Source organism: Lepisosteus oculatus, chromosome 22 (genome assembly GCF_040954835.1).
Source record: "Lepisosteus oculatus isolate fLepOcu1 chromosome 22, fLepOcu1.hap2, whole genome shotgun sequence".
Taxonomy (NCBI): Eukaryota; Metazoa; Chordata; class Actinopteri; order Semionotiformes; family Lepisosteidae; genus Lepisosteus; species Lepisosteus oculatus.
The window spans coordinates 4,419,859-4,441,868 of record NC_090717.1 but is presented as its reverse complement, the minus strand read 5'-3'; the positions used below and the strand labels follow the sequence as shown (position 1 = coordinate 4,441,868).

The 22,010-nt window shown below is 35.7% G+C and overlaps 1 protein-coding gene across 4 annotated transcripts in view; it reads right to left on the bottom strand.

The window, feature by feature from the left end:
• taok3a (TAO kinase 3a) overlaps window positions 1-22,010 on the bottom strand; it is a 43,833-nt gene that overhangs the window by 17,652 nt on the left and 4,171 nt on the right. For all 4 annotated transcript variants that reach the window (XM_015366169.2, XM_015366171.2, XM_006640178.3 and 1 more), the window contains 10 exons: window positions 10,445-10,539; window positions 6,987-7,194; window positions 5,098-5,169; window positions 4,448-4,549; window positions 3,904-3,949; window positions 3,322-3,418; window positions 2,763-2,876; window positions 2,079-2,170; window positions 1,351-1,444; window positions 958-1,039 (listed from right to left, as the gene is read on the bottom strand). In XM_015366169.2, the coding sequence (XP_015221655.2) occupies window positions 958-1,039; window positions 1,351-1,444; window positions 2,079-2,170; window positions 2,763-2,876; window positions 3,322-3,418; window positions 3,904-3,949; window positions 4,448-4,549; window positions 5,098-5,169; window positions 6,987-7,118 (831 nt within the window). In that variant the 5' untranslated portion in view covers window positions 7,119-7,194; window positions 10,445-10,539. The remainder of the gene's footprint in view (window positions 1-957; window positions 1,040-1,350; window positions 1,445-2,078; window positions 2,171-2,762; window positions 2,877-3,321; window positions 3,419-3,903; window positions 3,950-4,447; window positions 4,550-5,097; window positions 5,170-6,986; window positions 7,195-10,444; window positions 10,540-22,010) is intronic.

Genomic DNA, 22,010 nt, shown 5'->3' with positions numbered 1-22,010 from the left:
TTGAGCTCTACAGTTTAATTTTGAGGAAGGTAGGATGAATTGCCAGCAGATCCCACAACAGCCAAGAAGAGAACAAAAATAAAGCCTCCAATACAAAAACCGGTTTAGCAATTCAGTTTTAGAAACGCCTCTTGACCTGACATTGTGTTTGCTTGCCCATCAGAGGGGAATCGGTGGTAAATCCAACATCCTCCAGGATCAAACCCTTCCCTCCCCGTTACATTACTGCACATTAGTAGATGAATTCCATGGCCTGACTGTAGCATGACACTAGAAAGCTCGTGTTGACCAATACAGTGTGAACATAAAACTATTAAAGGTGATTAGGATTACCTGCCAGCTTCAAAACAAAAAGCTCAACTAACCACTGCACGTGCACAACAGACAGAGAGATTAGCAATGCTGAGAGTGTAAGTGGTCAAATTTGGTGCTAGTTTTGCGTTTCCCTCATTTGCAGATGACAGAGACAAGTTGGGATACAAGGCACAGGTATGCCATGAGGAAGACTGCATGAACACTATCTGTACAGCTGCAGGAAACCGACTTCAGGAATCGTACCTGCAAAATCTATACGCCCTTTTTACATTCCTCAAACAAAATCTGTTTAAGCCCCTAAACAGGAACATATAAATCAGAGACAGGGTGGACAAGCAAATGAAAAGTCAGGCCATACCTGTTTATTTTGCCCTACAGAGAATAGCATTTTAAAGGCTTTTTTTAGTACATGACTAAAAAGTTTTTCATAGAAAACAGCTTTGGCAATAGCAAAGATTTTGGTTAATCCAGTGATTTATGCAATCTCAGAAACTAATATCGGGACTTTCTTGATTACCGTACTGCAACACAAATTCTAAAAGCTGTATGAAACAAGTTTACTATGTACTGTATCCTGCATCACTTTGGCATAAACAGTCACTCTTCACAGAAGTTACTGCTTTCAAGATTAAAAAGCCTTACCTGTAGTAACTCAGCAGATGACGGTCTGTCCTGAGGAATTTTCAGTAGGCAGTAATCCACAAAACTTCTAAAGGGATCCGACCTTGAAATGAAAAACATTTAATGTAAGGGACATGAAATCAGATGGCTAAGGAAAAGCCTGAAAACCACTGTTACAATGTGGTTAAAACATCCATATTTTAGAGATATTATATGCAAACTCTTTAAAGCTTTTTTCAGACAAAAAACATGTTAAAATTGGTCAACATTGTGCACATCTGAGGGAAACAAAAGATACCAAAATAATTCAAAACTTTCACATATGTAACAGCTATTCCTGGAATTATAAAAGAAATTTAAATCCTTTAACCAAAATCTTACCAGGCACTTCAGATTCAAATGCAAAGAACTTACCATTCAGTGGACTGCAGTGTTGGGGAATCATTCTGGGCTATGTGATATAAGGCACTCATGGCATTCATGTTGAAGAGTGGAGGCTTGCGCTCAGCTAGAGAAGAAAGAAAGGAGATTTCCACCTCAGTCTATAAGGTTAACTAATCTCTTGTGTCATTGCTTAATTAGCCAGACAATAATGTAATCATAACACAATATCCAATTATCAAAATCACCTCTATAATCCATGCGTGTCATTTACTACCCAGTTATGTGTTGACTTGCTTTTTGACGTCAACACTATTAAAATGTATCTGCTTTTAACTGCTCTGTGAAATTTGGGAAAACTAACAATCCAAAAAAAGAAGAAAATTCTTGACCTGTAATTCAGGGATTCATGAATTCATGTGCATCACTTTTAGCCAAATATGAGTTTTAGTCTTGTACCCTTCCAGGTCTCCCGCTATTGTTGATGCCAACATGAGTGTTAGAAACTCAAACTGTCTTATCCGGGGCATCAGAAAACACTGTAATGAAAGGAGTGTCTGCATCTCTTTCCCCCCCAAAGAGTAAAACGCCCATTTTTCTAAAAAAGGGGATCCTCTTCACACTATTGTTTTTAGGGTTAAGGGAATGGGACGGTGTAGACAGAAGCTTAACACATAACCATAGAATTACAAGTTCTAAGGCCATGTGCAAGCTGCTTTGTGACTACATCTGAAATCAATGGTCCAATAAGTGATACTTACCCAGCTCTATACAGGTGATTCCAAGGGACCACACATCCACCTTTCCCTCATACTGCCCCTCATCCATGGCAAGGATTACTTCTGGGGCCATCCTGTCATACAAACAACGCTTTCAACACTGTCTGCAAGGCAAACGTTTCAGGAAAATCCGACTAGTATATAAAACACATTGTTAAGTTTCGGTTTTCTTTCAATAATCTACCATGAAAATTTTAAGGCACATGATAGTTACAAACACATTTGCTACTAAGTAGTACAGTAACATTATTGAAAGGGTTTGATCCGACTTCTCAATTTTAAACAAAAAACACATCTGAACAGCATGGGTCAGGCTTCCGAGAATGTAACCGGCCCATCGAAGAAATTCAATTTGATACCGCAGGTGAAAAACACCGCGTTTTTCTTAGGTGGCTCCTTGTTTCTTTCAAATCAAAACATCTACAATGCACTAAAACATTTCAAAAGGTTTTCCTTGAAATCTTTATCATTCAAACATGAGTCACCATTTTATTTTTTAAGGAACAAAGAATAGTGAACGTTATTTAATGTGGAGGCGGCCGTCATCTAACATCTCGGAAACGTTTTGAAGTCTAATTGAAAGAACATGAGTTTCAGCCACCGTTCATCTCCTTTTTCGGATCTCTTCCCGAGGCATTTTCACTGGGAAAGGCTGTGTGTGCTCACCAGTAAGGTGTTCCCACAAAGGAATTGGCAGGGGAAGCTACTGAAGCAGACCCAAAGTCTGCCAGTTTGACCTGACCAGGCTCTGTCAGTAGAATATTTCCAGCTTTAACATCCCTAAGGAAACAAAAATAAATCCAGATATATATTCTGCTTCATCAATTGTTAACTACTCATGTTCATGAAAAAGTCCTGACTGGATGATTTAGGGAAGTAATGCAACTTACTCAGAAACTAAATAATACATTTTTTTTAACCAAGTCATTGGCACCTTTTTGAAATGACATTTTTCTAAAGCCGGAAATAAAACAACACGAGTGTGTAAAACGAAAAAGTACATGCTGTTGTTTTGCATACTGCATTCGTTACCCAGTGATTACCGGGATGGCACCGAATTCAAGGACTGCATTGAAAGGCTACTTTGTGCTCCATTTTGTAAAAAAAGGGAAGAAAATTCCCTTAAAGCAATCACTTCTTTAAAAATTATGAGTAATTCAGTGCGTTTCCAATCTGTGCAACGCGTTAAGGGAACTAATGAGACGTCTGCAAGGCTCCAGCTCACCTGTGAATCATGTTATGGGAATGTAGGTAAGCCAGTCCTTGCAAGGCACCGTGGGTAATGGCAGCAATTTCAACTTCTTGAAGTGGCTTCTTGTGAACTATTTCACAAAAGAAAAAAAATCACTTATTTTTTTAATCAGAGATCAATGAATTCATTCATATGAAAGCCTTCAGATGCATCAGTATATACAGAATTAACTGTATATTGTAATGAAATACAAAAGGTGGAACTGTTGTCTGTAGTATCAAGATAAGGCTATGGGATCGTATGTACCACATAACTTGGCTTGAGTGAGAAAGGAAGCTCATATCAGGAATTGAAGACATTCTGTCTAGAGAACTTTAAAAAAGTGTTAGTTATTTGCACACAACAATTATTGTAACACGAATTACAAGTCTGAAAAACAAAAAAATAGGTGCTGCATTTTCAAGGTCAAGGTTATTTATGTTTAAGAAAAAAAAATCAGAGAAGTTCCTTTAGGCATGAATTTCATGTTATGACAGTCCAGTCCTGCAAGTACTGCACACATAATCTAAGGCCACTGCTTACTTTTAATAGTATTTAATTTCTAAAAATACTTACCTTCTAACAAGTCTGAAGCTGAACCTAGGCAGTACTCCATGACCAACTAAAAGAAACAAAGATGACCAGATAAAAAACAGCTGAATAATCAAATCATGGTTTCCTTTTTAAGGGTTTGGACCAGAGGGCATTTAATCAAAACAAAGATGAAAAGATCCTTCCAATTTAAAACAAAGAAGTACATTTTATGAAATTCAAAGTATCTTAAAACCATACTGAAGAATTAAGGGTTACAATGGCGAGAGCATCCTGTCTCATCTTTCTGACAAAATGCAGGTTGTACCTTACTTAGTAAAGAAACACTGTTTCACTAGATAAAATTTGCCAAGGCAGAATGAGCAAATGAAATGAAAAGGAAGTTCTTATGATGTGTAGAGATTTGTTTATATTAACAGCCCACATTTATGCTTTACAAAGCAGCATGCAAAATACATAGTAAAAACCCTTTTTATATATCCCTCCGTGGATTTCTGAATGTTGACACCCTGATAAAGGTATTACACCTGCACTCCATTGCTAGAGGTGAAAATCACAGTCTACAAACCCAGGCAGTGTTGTCTTTCAGGTAGCAGCCTTTGTATTCAATGGTGTTGGGATGTCGCAGCTGTTGTAAAAACTTGACTTCTTTGATGATGTCCTGCCATTTCTAAAAGTGAAAAGACATTTGTGAGATGGCCTTCTCATTATACAAGTCAGAAGACATTTTAGTATGAGAGCAGTATTGAGAAAGAAGACTTATCTGTTAAAAAACAACAGAAAACAGACTAGAAATGCCAACAGAAAAGGGGGATGATGTGCATATGTGAAATACAGTACTAGATATTTGACAAAATCTGGATGAAGTAAAATACTTAAATTCTACCACGATTCAAAAATCCACAGCAGAAAGCGGTCACTTACGTTATCAATATGTAAAGACTTAAAACACACAAGATTTAATTGGTTTAATGAAGTTAGGAACAGCCACGTGGTTAGTGGTCCTTCAGAGCACCAAGGTGCTGGCAATTTGAAATGATATGTAACCTACTTAATCATAGTTTAACTTGTCAAACCAAAATTATTCCAAGCGTGTTTAATCTTTTAAGGTTATCTACTTTCATGTTTTTGGTACCTGCTGTTATAATCACATTTCATTTAACAAAAGCGTCTTAGAGATACAAGGTCACTCAATGAAAGTTTAACATGTCAGCTTACCTCTGTTGTTTGTTTCCCATTATAGGACATCTTTTTGATTGCGACAACCTCATTTGAGCGAGAATTTCTGGCCTGTAACAACATTGGCAGTGTTTAGCATCACAGTAAGATCAAGAGATCTCTTGCAGACATGTCTGTAACAATGTCCATTACTTGGATGTGTTTTCAAACACACCCCACAAATTCAGTCTTGCTCTCGCCAGCTGTCTCAGTAAAGACTACATACAGCCGTTTTATCAAAAAAGCATTTTTTTCTGACCCACACATCTGGAGAGTCAAAACAACCTGTGCCAAGTGATTCTAGCTTTACTACTGATTTATATCATTGGTTAGCAAAGGATTCACAAGCTTTGTATGTTCGCTTAAAGATGAAGAAATAGCACAAGTTTAAAATTAAGAAGAAATGAAGTGTTGGAGAAAAAGCTGACAAGAACCTTAAGTCACATTTTGCTAGACTGATCCAAATTGTACAATGTATTCCCCGTTAAGGAGAATGCACTCACAGAAGAACATAATTGTTACTAACAAGATGAGGACATTCAGCCCATGCCACTCATTTGTTTTTGTTTTTTCACCAGCTAATCTTATCCAGCTGTTTCTTGAGAGAAGCCAGGTTATAAGCTTTGACAGCATGACTGGGTAGCTAATTCCAGACTCCCATAACCTCGTGTGTAAATTGTGCCTGATCGCAGTTTTAAATGGAATTTCCCATGGTTTCCACTTGTGTCTTATGGCTCATGTAGATGTACATTAATAATAATATTCAAACACTATTTCCAGGGCTTTGTAGAGAAAGCCTCATGTATTAAAAGAAGAACGGCAGCTATAAATCAGCTCACCAACAGTTTAGAATAATGTTACAGTATGCAATAAAATGTAAATGAAGACAGTGGGTATAAAGTGGCACTACACTCTAATTACATCATTACGTGATGGCAAATAATGACAGGTGCTAAACACGGGAGCAAAGAAATAGGATGAGAAACAGACATCCTGTTCTCCAGCAAGATGTTAGTAAAATGGAAAGACAGCTGACTAGCAAGACAAAATATGTGATGGCAGCGAAAGCTGGTGAAAGAGAAATACTGAAAGTCTTTGTACAGGTCATCATACAATGTGAACACTGCTGTCAAAAACTGCAATGGGAAGGGAGCAAAAAAAACATCCAACATAACATTCTCACCAAAGTAAACGCCCTGGGGGTAACCATGTGTGCAATGGGTTATTAAAAACGTGGTATGACATCCAAAGGCATCGAGGTAAATCTTTAATTACATACTAATTGTAATATACTTCTAATTGACCTAAACACAGAACAGTTTCTGTCTTGTCAATCTAATTTTAATGTGGCTATAGCTTTGTCTCTTGTTCCATAGTCTAGCTGGTGAGATTTTCTTTACATAAATCCTTAGCACATTCATCCTAAAAATGGATGCAACGATTTACTTACAAATGGTGCTTTCTAGAAAAACTCCCAAGCATTTACGAGCATTTTAAAGTATTGAGGCATGAGGTCCAATTACATTTTAAATCTATTTAGTTTTTTTGTATATACATTTTCCAAATTAAAGAGAAATAGTTTGCACTTACAAACTATCATCGGTCTCTAACTAGGAAACCTGCCTTTGTGTTTTGTTTAAAATTTTACTTGATGACTTTCTAAAGATTTCCATTTACAAAAAAGGTCTCACAGTTAAGGCTACACGGATGTTGTGTTCAGGCTGTACAATAATAAACTTAAGGTGATAATGATTTTAAAGATAAGATTTTTTTTTCTTCTACACAAACAGCATTTCCTTCAATTTTCAAAATGCATTTCCAAAACACAGTACACAATCTTGCCAGCATTCCATAATTATTCATTTAAAGTGAATGTTTTCTATACTCACAAAGTAAACTGCCCCAAAACTTCCATGGCCAATTTCATGCAAATCACAGAAAAGCTCCTCAGGGTCTTCTTTAAAAAAAAGTTCAGCAAACTCTTGGTCCTTTATTACGCCTTTTCGCGTCGACGATGGCATTATGACCAAAACACTACCTCTGATTTCCAATCACTTTTTTCCTTCATCGACAAAAACTGGCATTGACAATCAGTACCTGAAAAAAATATAAAAAGCATGATAAAGCGGGACAAAAAATTCACAAGGCAACACACCGTTACAAAAGCTAATTAACAACTACCAAATATTCATAAGCTGACTGTTCCTGATGGGTGCAGACATCTAATAACCACATAAAGCACCATGCAAACTTACTCAAAAGTCCTAAATCACATCATTGTTCTTGGAGGAAACCTATACTTCCATTATGTTTCTTCCCAAATGCACTTAGATTAGCATTAAGGCACAAAAACAGTTCACAATAACCTTTCTTATTTCCCAACTGTTCTCCTAATTTTCCATGCACTTTTCTAGAAATGCACTGAAATGATATTATACAACTCCCCAATTAAGGGTCACTGAAGTGAAGGATGTTTGAAGTGAAACTTTTTTGCTACTGTAATCAGAAAAACATATCATTATTTTTTTTTTGCATGACCACAATGACAAAGGAGATCATAAGACACAAGCTCATTGTCTAGCAGTGTTTGCTCATCAATATAACTCACAAGAGCTGACATGGTGTGTAATACAGCAACTGGTTCCTGACTGATGATATATCCTCCATCTGTCACTGCACCCAGTGCAGTTGCACAAATAGAGACTTAAGTACTCTCTATCTTGGTGATTCCTATCCGTACAAAGACTAGACTAATCTCACATCGTAAGAACTTGGAAGCAACTGAATTCCATCCAAAAAGTTACGAGTGTAATTAAAATTGACCGTATTTGAATATCAACAAATATATGATCTTCTCTCAAGGCCTCATACTAACAGTAACAGCAGTAGTTTACATTTGTTGGAATATTCAACTTCTTAATTTGGCAGTCCAATTATATTCATTGCAAGTTTCCTCAAAAATTAAAATTCTTTACCATTGACTGACTCAAAGAGAAAGCTTCCAACTATTTTAAAGATATCCTTCCATTATTTCAAACTAAAAATGTAGAAAAATATTAATCAGAATTCTAGCACAAAACAAGAGCAGATTAGATTTGTCTCAGAACCTTAAAGACAGTGGCAGAAACCTGTAAGAATTTACATAATACAGTAAAAGAAACAGTCTATTAAGACTTATGTATCTCATTCTTAAATCAGAATGTTTAAAATCTTTGACTCTATTCCAGCTGATGCTTTTCAAAAATAGTGTGTAATACCAAATGTTTTCTTCTAAAAAAAATCTACATGTAACTTTAATTGCAACAAATACTGCTGTTAAGTACCTGATTTCAGGTAAAAAGCAAAAAGTTGCATATTAATGTCCAGGATCTCCTTGTTGTAAGCTTATACATATATAAATAATTCTATGGAAGCCATATTCAGGTGTGTAAAAGCTCCACAGGGCTCCACAGCTGAAACGCAATGTCTCTTTTCATTTCAGCATGGAATAAGCATTTACCTGTTCCTTTGTAGCCTATGCATGCTGACGCAGCTCCCTACTTGAACTTAAATAATTCTATACCATACCTGGCGGGTTGTGACACCATCATTACCTTATAACTTCAATAAATCACCGCAAACAGGCTGCAACATAACCTTCTTATGCATGTCTTTACTAGCAATTTTGTTACTTCAGAGCCGAAGAATCAGTATGGCTTGATATTGCATCATTCTCATTTTTGCAACCATTTTAACTACAGTACAACATGACAAACGAGCTTGCTCAAACTCATATGTTTCCCCCTGGATGAAAGGATGGAAGTGCTACATTTTAACAGTGAAGGAGAGATTTCACAGTAAAAATAACTAATGATTAAAAAAGGGGGTCAAGCTGAAATGTAGTGCTTAAGAAAATGCTCAATAAGTCACATGTGGACACAGGGGAATCTTCATCTTTTTTGCTCTTCAGAATCAATTAAATGATGCAATAAAGTCCATTTTTGGTGTAACAACAAGGCTGCTAAAAATTTAATTTCAGCCATGTTATTTTCAGATCAAAATTACATGCATACCAATCCTTAAATGTGCAATTCTAAAGAAAAGGTATACATTTTTCTTGATTTAAAAGTATAAGATAAGAATATTAGGTTAATTTAAATACAAGAAGTGAACAAACTAGCTAATTAATGCTCTCTGACCACTCTTTGCACGTTGCTGAACTACTAAGCTGTAAAGTACCCAAAACTAATTATCCTCCCATAGCTAATTTATTTTCCAATATGTTTATATGAAAAAGCCTACCACAGATCTAAATTAAGCATTATATACACACTGAGGTCTATGGTTATGGAAGTCTTTACAGGGCTCATTTACACAGGAGCGTCTCATACACATCTCAATTAAAGTTGTCTTGTAGTTAAAGTGTGACAATTAAAGTACAGCTCAAGAAATCAAACATAAGGTAGAAGAAATTATATTGTAGTTCCTCTTCACAATATCTGTTCACTTCCTTAAAGCCCACTCCAATTTTAAAAAAAGAATGTGTTAAAGCCTCAGATGGAGACCATGAATCAGAACATACTACTCAAATTATTTGCAAGAATAAGATTTAACAGCTGTCAAACTAATTAATATATGTTAGTCTAAAAAGGTTTTGGATTATAAACTCTTTGACATTCTTTGAATTTTAAATTTCAACCAAGCCTTTAACACAATACAATTAATTTGGAGAAAAATAAACAGAAAACAATATCAAACAGAAACTGGATAGCATATTGTATAGCATTTTTAGTACAAAGTATAGTATAGCTTTAAATATAAATTATTCAAATAATGGTGCCCTCTTAATGCCTTGTGAAATATATAAACTTTGGTTAGAAACTTAACAGGCATCTAGTGATTCAGCATCCTACATTGCTCATTGCAACATTTTCCAAAGAACTCCAACATGCTGCAACAGGAAAAATCACAACCTTTCTGTCCCTATTTTAATTGATAAAAATCTGTTTCACAAAATACTTTCAATTTGTATATTAAATGAGTACAGTATGTGTTGTTTAAGTACAAGTAAAAGAACATTAAAACTATGCCTTTACATTTTCAATGTGTTACCAGTCTTCAAACAAATAAGCATAACCTAAAATAGAATTTATAGGTTTCATTTAGTATTAAAACAAATTCCAGGATTTAGTATATTGCTGTTATCTTTTTAAAACTAAACTAGAAAGGATTTAAAGATGTAGATGGTGATAAGAAGCAATATACATACATTTGTAATAGCAAGAAGCATTTCAGACTAAAAATAAATAGTAAAATCTGCTGGGATACAAAATTATAAAAAAATAAGGGTTAAAATCAATTGGTATACCTTTTAAAATGTGCATCAGATATTTCTTTCCAGGTCTACTTGGTATTCACAGTTGTTAAGCTCTTCATAGCTGATGTTTAGTGCTGCTAAAATACCTGTTAAAACAAGGGAGTACATTAAGGAAAAGAAACCTCTGATCCACACTGAAAAGTGAAAAGATTAGTAATAAATAATATTACAATAATAGACAGTTTTCTTCAACAAGAAATACATGAATGCATTGAAATTTGTCTTCACTTGGGAAATTAATAATGCTCATAGTTATCAGCATACAGACTGATCAAATCTTACTACAGCATGGTGCAGCTGAGAACATCTGAACCAGATTCTTAGATTCAGATAATAATGGCCTTGTATTTTATACACTCGAATCGAAGTGTTATATGATAGTATTTAATTAATACTAAGCTGTATAGTGTACATATGTGAATGTTCTAGCCAGAAAAGACAAACAAAATTCTAAACATTTTAAATGACAATGCAATTTAGTCTTCTCCTGTGTGATCCTTCTCTGTCACAACAATCTATAATTCTTTTATCTTCATCCGACAAGGCCTACAAATCCAGAAGTAAAAATAATTGTAATAAAAGATGGCTGACAACATTTATTGAGATTGAGTATTGCAATATTTATTAACGTTATGACAAGGATTTTGAAAATTCCATTCCATGTACTAATGACATCTTTATATTTTTATATTTGCATCCAGCATGATAAGAGAAAAGCTACTCAAGTTCAGAAGACATGTTGAGTGAAGATCAAAACAAAGTACAGTAGCATAATTTCTGAAAAATCTCACTCTCTTTGTTATATATTTGAAATACAATTCACTGCTACAAGCTCCAAAGAGACCTTCATTTACTGAGAAATGAACAAGATTAATTTAAGACAGCAAGGTCAAAACGTGATCAAAGACAAGGGGCAAGGAAGCAAAAAGCCTTTGGTGGCTTATCCACTGGATAAATTATTCAGGTTTTGATAATATTAAACAGATTTTTCTTCAGAACAAAATAATTGGAATAGAAGATGGGCAGTTTAAATGACACTACTGTACATCCAGATAAGGCTAATTCACTGAGGGAGGCTGAAAAATTTGCAGTTCCCACTAAAATACATAATTTCAGATTATGCTTTAAGAATTATGATCTATGTTTTTATTTGCCTAGTATAAAAATCAGTGCAGTACTGCTAAAGGGTTTTTCTGAATAACTTTTTTTTTTTCCTAAAGGACAGAACTAATGAATTGGTTGTAAAAACAAACACTTTTTAGGCTATGATTAGTAGACATTGCTAAATTAATATGGATGGAAGCCCAAGATCAACTGCACTTCTGTACAATATATATAGGAATGGCATCTTTTCACTTGATGCTCCCTAATAACGAAACCTCAGCCCTCACATTTGGAGTATGCCAAGACATGACTGGCTGGGAGATTCCAGGGAGCAAGCACCACTGGAGTTGAGCAATCAGGTGTGGGGCCAAAATCAAAGGTTGATTAATGCACTGTTTAATATGTTACAGCCATAAGAAATTTGTGGTTATACAAAGAAGAAAAAGGAAATTTAGAGCTTTTGCAATGGAGACATCAGATGCATTGGGCTCACCACATGAGAACGCTATGAGAAAACTTAAGTGCCAGAAAGAAAATGCAGATGATGGAATGTGGAAACAATGGGCTTTAGATTCTGATGCTACAAATCTGAAAAGCACTTATGCCTGGCTCATTGTGTGGTCTACCTGACAACCGTCGCTGCTTCTAGGTCAAATGTGTTTTTAAATATAATGCATTTCACATGAGAAGCACAACAGCCTCATAAAATGAATCTCCACAGAGATCCATGGAATACAGTCACAGTTTTATTAATTCTCTCAAGGCTGACATATGCTGGCCTCAGTGTTCACATAACATGAAAGAGCAGTTCCACTGCACAATGAGACACCTGCTGCAAAATCTAAGGTAGAAAATATATTTTTGCCTATTCTAAGTTTAGTTGACATAATATAGAGGAATAGAAAATGAAACATAAATCAAATAAAGCTCAGAGCAGCTAAGCATTTAAAGACTTATTTGGAGGGTGTTCCTATTCCAAAATTAGCCTTTGCACAAGGGAAAACGGACAGGCAGCAAATTAATATATACAAACGACGCACAGGACAGAAATTCACATGAAGCAAAAATCTGTATGATGGCACACAGGTGAAACAGTTCAGCTAGGGGGACTTTAGGTATGTGCAACTGAGCAACACAGTGTAACTGTGTGTAACCACAGACCTCAAGAAAGCAACATGGTCCATTTTGTCTCTTTCTACATTTCAGCATGAAATTAATATCTGCTTGTTCCTTTGCAGATCGCACATTGATGTAGCTCCTTACTCACATCAATTTTAGTGCCCGTTATGATATTGTGAGGCAGGCATCCACAATCAAGGCTATGAAGTCCAGCTGCTGAGTCCAATGACTTCCTGAGAGAGGTGTTTGTGCTGCTCTGTACCTCTGGCAGGAATGTCTTATACTAGTGTTGTAAATGCTCTGTGACACCACATGATTACCTAATTAACAGGAATGAGGCAAAAACATATTTGATAGTTACTTTAAGGATGGTTAAAATCCTTAGGTTAAATTAGTTTCCTACCCCCCTCACACGAGTGACACCTAAAGATGTGAAGATTTCAATGAAAAATAATGAAAACCTGTTAAATATCATACCTTTATGCACCACTCTTGTAATGTACATGAAACGAGATCACAAGAAACAGCAGAAATGTTAAATCGGGAAAACAGTTTGTTCCCAAGTATCAGTAAAGAATTTGAATAGATGACCCACAACAGCCATTAAACAAACAAAAGCCCAGAAAAACTCAGGAATTGTGTTCGACCTTCAAAAGAGTACAATTTCTGTTATGAAATTCTTGTCACCCATCTTAAGAGGGTGTTATGCACTGTCTACAAAAAAAAACATAGCTTTGAAACCTATTTCACTTGCAGTTACTGTATTTTTATTTGTCCAGTTATATAACTATTTCTCTCCGAATGCTAATAAAAAAAGGCTACTACAGTCTTTTCCAGAACATTCAATCAATCAGTGTTTTCAGCACTCCACAAAACATTTTAGTCATTTTCCCCGAAGAGAATAAAATTAGTGCTCTTCACCTCAGGGCCAGAGCTAACCTAGATTTCATTTTTCTAACTTAGTATACAATATGATTAACATAAGCCTTACATAATTACAAAAACAATACATACAAGATTTGCTATGCAGTTCATTATAGCTTAACACAATAGTATACACTTTGTAAAATGGTATTACAACCGGTACTAATGTTATTGACTGAGCTGGAATGACAATAAAAGACTACCAGAATGTCTCCTCACATTCACAAACAGCCAGAATATTGTAAACAGCCAGCAAATATGTTTTAAATCTATTCAAATGATTCATAGAACTTTTATGCTCTCAAGTTCCTGAAAGGTGGTTCTTCAACCTCAGTCTTCAAAACAGTTTTGCTTTAATGAAAGGTGAATTACCTATGGCATGACTACGTCCTCAACTGAATCTGTGTGTCTCTTTCTGTACACTTCAAACTAGGATTGCAGACAGAATGAATGTGGCATTTTTATGTACTTATTAGTACTGCATCATGAAGTCCCACAAAAAAGTCATCTTCACAGTGGTTCAGTCTGCAGCTGAAATGTTCCCAGGGTTGTAGTTGTCCACATAGAGGAAAGCCAGACTCATAACACAGATTCATACCATTTAAATCACTAGATACATTTACATCCAGGGGAAGAAAAAAATATTTAATTCCTGGCATGTGCACCGTTCCATTCAATTGTTCAGCTGTTCTGCTCAAATGCGATTAAATTTTGACAATATGTGCATTACAGTAGAAGTGAGTCATTAGTGATGTTAAATTACTTTGTAATACAACCATACAGCGACAAATAATATCAAGATAAAACATTCAGTACTGTAGAAAAATGATAAATCACAAATTTATAAGGTTACAGTTCCAATAATGCATTTGTGGTCTTACAATGTGAAGCTGTTCTAGTTGAAACATTTTCTTATGTTAGCAGAAATGTAGTTTTGAAAAACAAAAATAGGTCTGCTATGGACATAATCAGATAGACTCCATAAGAATGATCCCTAAATTATTCCAGTTTAAATCTGCATTCTTAATCACATGCCTACTCCTGAACGTGATAGCAGAGATTATCCTGGATCTTGCCTAACAGCAGGCACAGCCTTGGTGGCAAACATTTACAATGATAAGTTACAGCCTTTATTTTCCTTCTTAGAAAAAAAAGCACTGCCGGTGTGCTAACGGAAAGGAAATAAAACTCATGGCACAGCACACAGTGCATCCCTCAACACAATGCAGTTGTTTTCATTTCCCCATCACTGTGCACTGAACATTCACTGACTCTTTACAGTATAAGATCAGGAACACCAGCCTGTCTCCCTTGACTAATCAGTAACCCAGGCATGGTTATTACACTGTTGATTCATAATCAATTTTATAATTCCACACATCTCTGCCACTTAACATCAGGTTTCAAAAGGAGAAATATAGCATTAGATAAAAACAATGTGCTGTGCTGTAGTCCTCTGCTTTAGTTTAATATTGTGAGTGTGCTGAACCATTAAGTGCGTTTGCGGTGTGTCGTTTTTGCCATCCGTGGCTTTTGATGCATAAATAAAAGAAGTATACTGCAATAAATCTTCCCATTCGGGATGTAATAAAAAACGATGAGGTCAACAGCAACAATGATGAGAGGTTACAGCACTTCTACACAAGCAATGACTCACACAGATGCTGTGGTTTGTGCAGGTTTCCACTTTAAAATGTAAATGTATGGAAATACTTTCTACATTGCCCCTTCACCAGTACACACATCACTGCACTCTAGATACAGACTAAAACTGAAAGTCAAGGCCACAGTAGATTGAACTGGATTTACAATTAAGGCAGAAGAGAGATTAATGAAAGCTTGCCTGCTTTAAACAGCTACAAAAAAACAGACCCCAACGCACGACAAATGCCAGCAAGGCTCTGCAACATTAAATGTTAAATAGTGCGAATTAAAAGATATCAAAGTCTTATTAATTCTGCATCAACTGTCAGTGAACACGCAGTTGTTTCTGCAAAATAATAGGTTGTAATTGTGCCTTATTTATACAAATAAAGTGGAACAAAAGCAAAGATATCAATGTTGTACTGCTATCATTAATATGAATCCCACATTTTAATGAAAAGAGAAAAAATGATACATCATGCTTGATTATATCTAATATATTGCAGCTACAATTGTCATCAAATGCACTTTTTAATAAAAGTACGCACTGGATTAAGTTTGTTTATTCTTTTTTCGGTCTCTTGAATTACCATGTATTATTTACACCTCCACAATATCTGGATATGAACTCGATCAAAAGCTTGATGAATTCATCAAACATGGACATCTTTCAGCAGCAATACTTTGTCAGTAACTCTATATACCAGAAAATATTAGAATTACACTTACAATTTTAACTGTCAATTTACAACGGTATCTCTTCTATTTTACAGGCGAAACGTGCTTTATGCAGAAAAGCTCAACAACTTTGCACCTACAGTATTTTTTCATGAGTTTGAAAATATTATACAAAATCTGCCTTGCAAAACTAACCCTTCTTTTTCTGTTAAGTACCTTATTTGTATATTACACTTACTGAAGCTTGTAATATGTACCTTTTTTCATTGACTTTTACAAAAAACAGTATTTTTCTTAACACAGTGGCTCAGTGTTTAGGATTGCTGCTTCACACTGGGTCCAGCTCCCAACCTGGAGTGCTGTCTGTGTGGAGCTTGTATGTTCTGCCTGCGTTTGCATGGCTTTTGTCTGAGTGCTCCGGTTATCTCTCTCAGTCCCAAAACATATCGGTAAGGTAATTGTTTTTTTAAGAAAACTGGCCTGGCATGAACGCGGGTCTGTGTTTTTGTCTGCCCTGTGAAGGACTGGTGTCTCATCCAGAGTGTATCCTACCTTGTGCCGAGATAGGCTCCACCGCAACCCTGAATTGGATGGATGAATATGATCTTAAAAATAATTTATTTAATTTCTGTGGTTTAAAAAAAAAAAAGAAAGAGCTCTTAGGTTTAAGTCCAGAATTTCAGCATTTACCCAAGTAAAAGATCAGCAAGCTATTTAACCAACAAAAACTGTTTGGAATTCAGGTTCCAGATTCAAGTGCAGATATAAGGTTTGGAATTTCACTCCAACAAAAGATGTCATTAACTGAGAAAGTGAATAAAATAACTTGTCATCTTTAGTTCCATTGCAATGTTAACAAATGCTTGAATGTCTGCTTCCAATTCGAACACTGTTTTTCACAAATCACCATTAAAAAAGGCTATTAAAAAAAACAACTCACCTTCATAAGTCTTTGAATATTTGTTATTTCACATAACTACTGCATAAGCTGAAGTCTTGGAATTGTTACAATTATGGGTATTTATACTAGCATATATTCTTTTCAACATTAAACATTTTTCTCATTTCCATGTAAAACAGACTGTTTCTGCCAGGTAAAACTCAAGACAAGACAGACAAAAGATGACATTTGCAGCAAACTCTGGAACAATATTCCACACTGTACTGTCAGTCCATGCCTTGACACCTTGTCACTTTTGCTCTGCGTGTTTATCTTAGAGCAGAAATTGTCATTTCCATCAGCCATACTCGGCTGTAGTACAGTTACCTCTGGCAACTCAAGTCAGCCCACAGCAGCAATTAAGAAACTGGCTGGATGTAACTGTCAGCATAGATACATTACTCCCAATATCTTCTTCAGACTTGTAACATTTTTGTGTGGCTAATTTCATATTGCATTCTTCGGGACCGTTTCTGTAATCTCCCAAGATCCTCTGGTGATCAGTTCATTGTGAGAGATCAGGACAACTTCTTTGTTAGGTACATAGCACAGCTCAAAGGATTAACTTATTTTTTTTAATGGGCATTCACAATGTGTTCGCTATAAAAATTTGAATTTTGGTTGTCTAATAATGTAAGCAATGCAAAAGTCTGCTAAGGACGACTTTTAAAATCAAACAATGGCACAGCAGACCTCAATCAATAATGATCGCTGCAAGAATATTTGGTATCTTACTTAAATGGCAATTTGGCAAACAGACTACATTATTAGATTAAACCCATAAAAAGGTACATAGACCATCTCAGAAGGGAAGACCCTTCTCAATGGGACTGTTTCACCAGGAAACTATTATTGCAGAGTCGGGTTAAAAGTCCTCCATAAAGCCATGGTAAATGGGATAAATGGGTTTGTGCAGTGGGAGAGCACATCTGTCTCATTACACTGAATGATGGTCTGTCACTGAGAGGCAGCGGCATACAGTTTTCAACAGGCCAGTTTTAATTGTCTCATTGTGTCATCTCATCTCCGGCACTTAAAATTCTTAAAGCACACATACAAAAGATTGGCAATTTAAGGCTTTTTCAGTAGAGGATGAGAGAAATGTTCCTTGGGAATTTCCTGTCACTTTTTGCACTTGTTCTTCATTTTGTAAGCACTGCATCCCCTTTCAGAAAGAAACTATAACAGACTAAACATAATAAAAGGACAGATCAAGCCTAAGTACAAAAGAAGGGCCAAAATCAGATCAGGCAAACTTGTCTGACAGGATGAACCTACAAAAAGCATGATGCACTTTTCATTATTTTTGGCTGTAGGGACTGCAGACCACAAATATAAAGAAGGAATAAAGAGGACTTCACAGTGTGAATTAGCCCTAAACTTCCTTGGAATAACATTTAAAGAGGGAAGTAGGACAAATATATCACAGTGACTGAAAAACTACAATCCAGCTGTTTCACAAAGGGATTTAATTATCTGTTTATTCATTAATGTTGATGTTGTTCAAGAACTCTGAAAACCATGGAAGATACCATGCACAGAAGGGAGTTTCTGCATACTCAAGTTTACAGACAAGACAAAAAATACTTTTTATGACCTAGCAGTTGGAAAAAACCCACAAGATGATCAAGTAAACCTAAACAGTACAATACAAGAAGTATCATCCATTTTTTTGATGCAACAATTGATGCTATACCAGAATATGTGGTGGATTTTCTTAAGAAGCAGCAGAGGAATAAAATCTTTGCATGTATATAGTGCTTTTCAATACAAAGATATTTACATAGAGGAGAACACCCACTTCTTTCAAAATCGGGGCAATCTGCAAACAATACAAAGGGTCATTTCCAGGCTAAAAAGTAAACACGTCCACCATCAGAGTCAACACAGCTGAGAGAACAGAACTTAAAATACAATTTTCATCAGCATGATTTTCCAGTTTCTTAATATATGATTAAGTGAATATCCCAGTAAGGAGACTGTCCTTTCCTAACTAAAATAAGATACTTCCAACCAATTTGTTAGGAGGATAGGAAATCTCCAGTTATTTCCCAATACTGTACTATATACTTTACGACAGACTTATCACAGGCATTCAATATTATATCACTGCACTTTGTTCTCAGCAGGAAAAACACACAGGGTCATTAAAAATGCATGTGTGCCAATTATAATCACACTACTCAAGGCACCACTAATGCTGTGTAGATTACTAAAAAGAATTGTTGCAGACCTTACAAGAAAAATACATTGGCCTTATTTTATTACCTTATTTTTGTATTTCAGCAAAGTGTGTCAATCTTATTAGTAAGCAAACTGATACAGATGCATTTTAGCCATGCTATTATTTTTTTCCCCCATGACATGGTAATCGCCTCTGAATATACATATTGGTGTTGTCGTATTGTTTTAAACACAACCATGACTTAGGACAAGCTTCCTTCATGGGTACGTTCTGTCAGCAGCGAGAATCAGCTGCTTAAGACAGGTTGCCAATTCCATTAAACCGATACGCAGCTTTCCTCCAATCAGGCAGACAAATGCAAGGAGGAAAGCAACTGAAGGCTGCTGTAGCATGAAAAGAATCTTGTATTCACAGCTGCATTTTAACCAGAAAATCCAAAGCAGATCAGATGCCGTAATTAAGTTCTTTACATTGCAGCCCACACCCATTGAGGTCAACACTCGAAGAATGCAGCTGAAGACTACAACTTTCTGCTGATCCGTGTTATTGGAGCGATTTTGTTACAATACCATCCGCAAAAAGCTAACAGAAATTTATGTTTGCACATCAATATGCAACCACTAAAAACATTTCTTTTTCTAGGCAGCCATTTCTACAATGTTTTAGACCCTGCCTTTTACCCGATTGCTACACCGGAAGCGTTTGAACAAGGGATGTTTTGTAAATTTAAAAGTTTTGATATTTTCATAAAGATTGTTACAAAATTGCGATACTAGTCAGATGAAAACCAAAAGTTCTTAAGATGGTATTTCAAGACTCGCGTGCCTATATTCCTGTCAGTCCTCCGCAAAGCCATGTGTACACTTCAGCTTGTTAAAGTACCCAGAGAGGACAAAATGGCATAACCCGAAAGTATTAAACTGACCAAAACAGCATACTTTAGAGAACGTTTAAAAAATATACTGAATTAATAATACATTAAATTACATGTGGAGAGGTTTTCAAAAGATATTAAAAATCATCATTTGTATTCCTGTATGTAGGTGTAAATTATAATTTTCAGAATTTTGACCCAAAGAAAATGCAACCTTAGCAAGGTCATACTGGGTGTGTATACTATCCAGGGTTGTGAGTTAATTTCAGTTCACTGTAAAATGTCATTAATGTCATTTGGCAAATAAATGCGTCATTTTTAAATATAGGCTATTGTGCACATTCATTTAAGAAATTTAAATTTTGCACTCCCTGTTTTGAGTTTCCTGCATTGAAACATGGACAAACACAGCTTTGCAGAAATAAAGAGTTTAAGGTCTGGATAACTTCTTTTAAATGAACACAATATTGTTTAAAAAAATCAGCTGTGAAACAAAAGTTCACAATCTGTTTAAAAAACATCACAGTGAAGACTGTGCCAGCAGGTTTTCAACTTTGTCTAAAGATCCATGGTGTTACAGAATATCTGTGCAAGTTAGTAACTCTACTATAGGAAATTAATAGGCAGGCTAATTTAAACTGTTTTCTCTTCCTACTGCTCACATGAAGCTAACAGCAGGACCACATCTTCTCCATACTCAGTTTTTACGTTTTTTCTCCTGACACACCTCTGCTGTTGGGCTGATGAGTAATTCTCAAAACAGCTGGATCACAGGCAGAATGTCAGACTACTTTGCTCAGCAACCTTTCTATGGTAACCCACATGATGCTTGGTTTTAGATTTCACATTACTGTAACTTTTCTTTTAATTTACCATTTTGTAAGGCTTTATGAACACTGCCTAAACTGGTGACACACATTTATAAATTTCTCTGTAATAAAGATCACCAATATACAGCATACTGACTGTAGATGTTAATTTCTTTACAAAATCATCAAAACATCTTTCAAGTAAGCAATATGCATTTTAACAGTAAGAAAGAAAAGGCAAAATAATATTCTTGTAGACATTTAAGAGGGTATTCTTATTGCAATTATGTCATTCCTAATGTACTGAACACCCTATCACTTCATTGCTTTTGCAATTAACTGCAATGTTAAAGAGAAAGCCGACATAAATGAAGGTGTATAGGGATGGTCAAATGTGAAAATGTTACACAATCCCCACTTTGAAACTCTTAGATAGCATTCATAGATAACACAATGCTATAAACGACACTGATCAAAGATCAACTAAAGACTTGTCAGAGAAATATTTCTAATACTCCGCGACTCTAAATAAAGAAACACCATGCTGAGACGAAGGGGTTTCCTGCTCATATGTGCACATGCCTTTTAATTTTAGCAAACCCTCATGTAGTACATACAGTAACACAAATCGGTCACTACAACAAAATGAGAACTAACAGTCTACAAATGTAGATGCCAAATCAGCAAATGCCCGATTTAGCATCTGCAAAACTGGGGTACAACATAAAAGAAACGTTTGTTTTTAATGCCCCCGATACTGAAATTTGGGTGGGACAGTTCCTTTTAGGAGATGGTTTAATTCAGTTGTGGAGGCTCAAATAGACTATTCTCAGGTATACAGATTAAAAAAAAACCCAATATTAAACCAAATCCTGCACAGCATAAGGTTAACAGGTTAAAGAACACGTGGACAGAGTAGCCACAAATATAAGTGGTATTCTGCATCCACCACTATACAGCAGGTCACCTAAAATTTGAGAAAATAATCCCCCAGCACCCCCCATTCACAATTGTACTGTACATTTCAGATGCCATTTCTCCAAAATATTCTTTTCCATTCTCTTTTTCAAAAGGTCGTTATTTACGAACGGCAGAATACATTCCTAAAAGAAAACGACACATTTTGTCTACCCTGAAGGGCTGTAAAATGTTTTTTTTTTCCCCAGACACGTTGGGGAGAAAAGTGGAACTGGGGAGAAAAGTGGAACGTCACTCTGTTTGAAGAGAAATCCTTTGTAAATCATCTACGATTCTTCTCTTAGCACTCTGAAAAAAGTCTG